The sequence below is a fragment of the Perkinsus marinus genome (assembly GCF_000006405.1).
Source record: "Perkinsus marinus ATCC 50983 genomic scaffold scf_1104296928836, whole genome shotgun sequence".
Taxonomy (NCBI): Eukaryota; Perkinsozoa; order Perkinsida; family Perkinsidae; genus Perkinsus; species Perkinsus marinus.
In genome coordinates, this window is record NW_003216689.1 from 175,345 (window position 1) to 180,338 (window position 4,994).

Consider the following 4,994-nt stretch of genomic DNA (forward strand, 5'->3'; position numbering starts at 1 on the left):
AAACTCTTCGAGAGAAACGAACAATAAACAACAGTATCACAATTCTTCATCATCATCTTCCTCCTTCTCCCCTCCATCCTCCTCAATTGATGGTGAAGACACAACCTTACCAATAGCAGCTAGAAGGGACCTCTCGTTCGAGGAAGGGAGGTCCTGGCCTGAACCAAACGTGTTGAACATCCATAACACAATTTACCAATAAGTGATCCTTACCAAGTTCCCATATCATAACACCACCCAGGCCCTCTTCAAGGGCGTATCTCGTCCTTGCTTGAACCTCTTCTGGAGTATCATAAACAAACTTATGCTGCGCATCGGGAATGGTAGAAATCTCCGAGTACGTTCGAGCCTCTCCAGTCTGTAGGTCTCTACCATAAAATGGTATCTAAGGTTACTTATTGGAAGATACAGAATATGTCCGAGTCACACAACACACTAAAAGACTCATTCCTTGTCAGGATGCTAGTGTATACAGTTCACATGTCCAACAAAGAGGATGGGGAGGTCGCCCAGAAGTGGTGTCGACTGGACTCAAGGCACTGGAGGACACCACCTGGGCTAACCTCCTCCACCTAGTGGACAAGATGGTCAACTGAAACATGCTGCCTGGCAGTTTCATAGCACAGCCCTCTCACCCCCAATGCGAGCTTCCGTATATCCAATCCTCTTTGCTCCCAAGCTTCCACAACAACTCTAGCCAGGTCCTCCCCTTTCCCTTCAGGATGTTCATAAGACATCGCCAAGAAGTAATCGCACTGTTTGGCAAACCTCAACTTGGCTATCATGTCCTCTTGTAGACCACCAGGCTGGTACCTACAACACTGTGAGATAATATCACCACCATATCAATCAATGATTGAATAATAGTCCGATATAAAACCCATACCACTCTCCTGTCACTTCGTATTCACTGTGTCATTCAAAAGACGACCACTGTCACTAAATGGCCTCTGAACTGCTTCATTCCTTAGAACCCATCCCTCTCACGCTAGAGTGATGATCGCTGGCTTCTCCCTCTTCCTCAGCTTCACCTTCAACCACCGCAACATCTGCTTGAAATTGTACCATTCAGTTTCACTCTGTGGATACTCCCAATTAAAGTCAACTCCATCAAGTTGGTATTTATTCAACAGATCATCAACCTGCTTGATGAGCCTCCGGACATCCCCATTGTGCGCCACCGCATCAGCGAAACCAGAGCTCCTTCCCGCTCCTCCAATGCTGACCAACAGTCGTCCCCCATAGGCATCGGCAGCAGCCCTAGCCTTCTCCAAAATAGCAGGGCCAGGTAGACGCTGTTTCTGTTGTATTATACCGAGATAGCTGACCTCAACGCTGAAGAATATCAAATCGGTGACACCGTGTGAAAAGATACCATCGAAATCGACATCATCCGATAGGCGATACTCTGGAAGGTAACTGAGATACTACTGGAGCAGACTGGTAACCAATTGTGCTAGTAGTCTACCCGAACACTCTGAATCGCTCTTGCTCATCAGCAATAACCGTGAAGGCTGATAATAGCAGCAGGAGGAGGCATGCGAGTCGGGCCATGAAATGGTAACAATACGCTTCCATAAGACACCGTCACTCGCCACGAAATTACCACCAAAGACAACGACAATCTTCTACACTCACAAGAGAGGACCAAGTCGTGAATATAGCATCGTTAATTTATGGAGGCTTCGTCCATCTCCTCTGTAGAACTCTCCGGTCATCGTCTTGGCATGCCCATCAAAATCTAATACTATGAAGCCACCGTGAGGACAGCCATGGTAGAAGAACTCGGTCCAATAGGGAGAATGCCTGATCCGATACACGACAGATGTGATGGAACCACGTAGAACAATACACCCGATTTCCATAGGAGCTCAACAATAATGAAAAAGGACCGGCGTTCCGTACACTACTGTGTTTCCCTCATGACTGTTTATAGTCTTCCAATTGAATGTCAATGCTACTTCACAGTGATACATGAGCCCACGGAGATCGGGTGTTGGCCTACTTGAAGAGTCTAGGTGGACCAGTATAGCATCTTGCACCCGCTCCTGTACTCAATAGATGAAGACCTGTCTCTGAGTCATACCTAGCCATTCAGTAACAGTAAGAGTACTGCTTCTATTCATACAGATGTTGATGGACATGGTCATGGCCCGAGAGGTATGCCGTAACCCGATATTTGGTGAATATAGGCATCAGCAGTCGAGACAGTCGGTAGGTGGGACCATGCTCAGCCAAAGACCTGTTATTGACGATGACTTACTGTCAGTCTAGGAGGCCACCTACCAAATAGGGTAGTGACCAACCACTAGGATGAAGTCGGCAACACCATCATGCTTCGACAAGGCGTTCTCGATCCACTCCAATGCAGACCGCTGAGTCCTCGACAACTCCTACCGAATTTCGTGGAGGCGCAGCGAAATTTCATCACCTCACTCGATGGTCGCCATCATACTCGCTCATACATATCCCCTCCCCATCTCGGCAATTGTAGGAAGACCCTTCCTCAGCCAGACCGTCCAAAACGATGGTGTCAATCATAACAACGAGCACTTTGACAGCAGCTCCTACGCTCAGTACATGATAATGGAATAAGGCCGGGAACCTCCATCGAGAACTGTGTTTGCTGTATCTACCAATCTACATGTATTTCTCTACAGAATCTTCGTTGCGGAAATTCAGAGGTGACGGAGAAGTCATACCACCACGATCCTATTCAGCACGCATATACATGCGTTCAGAACTAAGAGTAGATAATCGTTAACCCACCCTATCTGAGCGGATATATTCCCAATATGGTCGTGGTTGCCTGCTACGATATACCAAGGAATACCCTGTAGACTAGGAGACGAGAAAACGTCCTCAAAGGTGCTCTTGAATCTATCATCGAACTCATTGGTAGAAATACCCCCTTCATAAAAGTTGTCACCAGTACCTACTAATGACGATCCTTTGATAGTAGTGAGAGTACTACTGCCCTCACTGAGCACAGCCATGACCGATCTATCCTCGCATACTTCACTCATTGCTGTTGCTGTATTCCGCCTAAATGAGGCGACTGATACTCACAAGTCAGCGACAGAGGTACTCATCCGAGCTCCAATAGGGCGGTGTTCCCATCCCACCCCAATCACCAACAACTATCATAGACGAGATATCCACCTAACTGAGGGAGACAATGTCTACTGCTCATCCTAAGGGGTCTCTACGTTTACAGTAGACGCATCTTCATTATCAACATGAATGGAAATTCTGTCTTTAGGTGAACTCTTTATAAACCATCACGAATGGAAGCATTTGAAAGTGAGTATTTTGATGGCCCTCGAGAGGCTGTGGTATTACTTTAGTCCTTCTCCCATCGACATCGCCGTAGTTTAGAGGATCTCGAAGGTAAACGTCGGCATTCGCCTTCAACGGTAGAGTTATAGCGAGCGACCACGACAGAGCAAACGACACTATCAATAACATATTCATAAAGATCAAACTGCTGCTGGTTTTGCTAATACCACTCCTTGTTGAATTCACCACAATCAATATCAAGTACGACCCGATTGAACCTTCCTGCCATCTACACCGTGCCAACCTCACTAGTCGAGATATACTCAGTGCCAAGTCAGCCCTCTGTCACTGAACTCAAGAGCTAGATAAAAACCTGATAAAACATCGCACTGCATCTACCACGACGTGGGTCGCCTTATTACGGAGGTGAACACTCCCTCGTCTGCACCTACCTCCAACAGACGATGATCTCTGGTGGGGAATGACCATTCCTGTGTCGCCAAACACTCTGAAAAAGGCCTCGGGAGTTTCGTCGGAGTGCTCGTTTTCGAGCTACGTTGAGAAGGTGCGCGGTTTGACTGGTTGGGTTTCTTCGACTGACTGCTAGGCTGAGTTACTCATCAACCATAACACTCATTCAGAGGCGCCAAAAACAGGTCCCTCCATCATGACCGAACCCGACGAGAAACTGCTTGATGATAACACTCATTGACCATAATAAAGTGATTAAGTCTGGAAAATGGCGATTAAAAAGTGATAGTGATGTGGATTTAGTGAAAGCGTCTGTTTATTGTATGTCCGGCTCAGTCGTCTCGGTCATTCTCCTATGATTGCAACGTGGACACCTCTTCCGAAGCAAACATCATCTGTGGGACCAAGCACAGAAATCTCCTCCAATATAAACATTGAACCGAGTATAACGCATCGCAATGGCGGTCTCGGTTCCCTAGGTATCAGGTATGAGAAACGATAACCGTACACGACTCCACTGAAGTGAACTGGTCAGACCGACTCAACCCTCCTAATATCAATAAATGACGAATAAGATTCAATTCATTCGCATGCTGGTCCCGCTAACAGAGAGGCTCTGTGACAGTGTGTCGGGTGATGATACCGGGGCCGCCGCCGCCGCCTCACGCTTCTCTCTTCCACGAGCTCCGATGGTACTGCTTCTTAGCTTAGTGGTATTACGGGGCTTCAGAGATGTGCACGCGACTGGCAGCCTCGTGACCTATGGCCTTGTTGGATGGCACCGATAGATTGATAATAGAGTCGTACACCTGTAGTCGAGCCAATAGTCAAATCAATGTTCTTGCTCTCCTTCCCATAGTGACGATCGGCTGATTTCCCATAATACTCGAGGAGCTTTGCGAGGCCGGGCAACGCAACCTCGCCACAGAGCCGACACGGATAGTCCCAACCTATAGGGAAGTACTCGAGGCGAGAATTCAACCCAACCCGCTACGTAAATCGGCCTTAGTAGCTTCGAACGAATGTCCGCAGGGCCACTTGCAAAGACAACATTGACGCTGATCGTCAACAGACTCTGTGAATGACAGAACGGTGTTAATGATGAGAGTTTGGAGGTTGGGTGAGGGAGAGCCTATCATGAAACGACTTTGTTAGACATGCATAGATCACGCACTGGTGTCGACAGGGACGGGAGTGAACTTATTTGGACTCTTCAACACGACACATGGATGGCCCGTATCTCT

The 4,994-nt window shown here is 47.6% G+C and overlaps 2 protein-coding genes across 2 annotated transcripts; both read right to left on the bottom strand.

The window, feature by feature from the left end:
• Window positions 1-36: 36 nt before the first annotated feature.
• Window positions 37-1,554, bottom strand: Pmar_PMAR006773 (conserved hypothetical protein; the record flags this gene model as incomplete). Its single annotated transcript, XM_002788039.1, has 5 exons — window positions 37-158; window positions 214-385; window positions 636-813; window positions 988-1,419; window positions 1,469-1,554. 5 exons carry the CDS (start codon window positions 1,552-1,554, stop codon window positions 37-39), a joined length of 990 nt encoding a protein of 329 aa, XP_002788085.1.
• Window positions 1,555-2,118: 564 nt separating this feature from the next.
• Window positions 2,119-3,147, bottom strand: Pmar_PMAR006774 (Tartrate-resistant acid phosphatase type 5 precursor, putative; the record flags this gene model as incomplete). The annotated part of the gene is made up of 6 exons (XM_002788040.1): window positions 2,119-2,242; window positions 2,287-2,382; window positions 2,456-2,632; window positions 2,770-2,935; window positions 2,984-3,045; window positions 3,089-3,147. The coding sequence occupies 6 exons, from the start codon at window positions 3,145-3,147 to the stop codon at window positions 2,119-2,121; spliced, it is 684 nt and encodes a 227-aa protein (XP_002788086.1).
• Window positions 3,148-4,994: the final 1,847 nt, after the last annotated feature.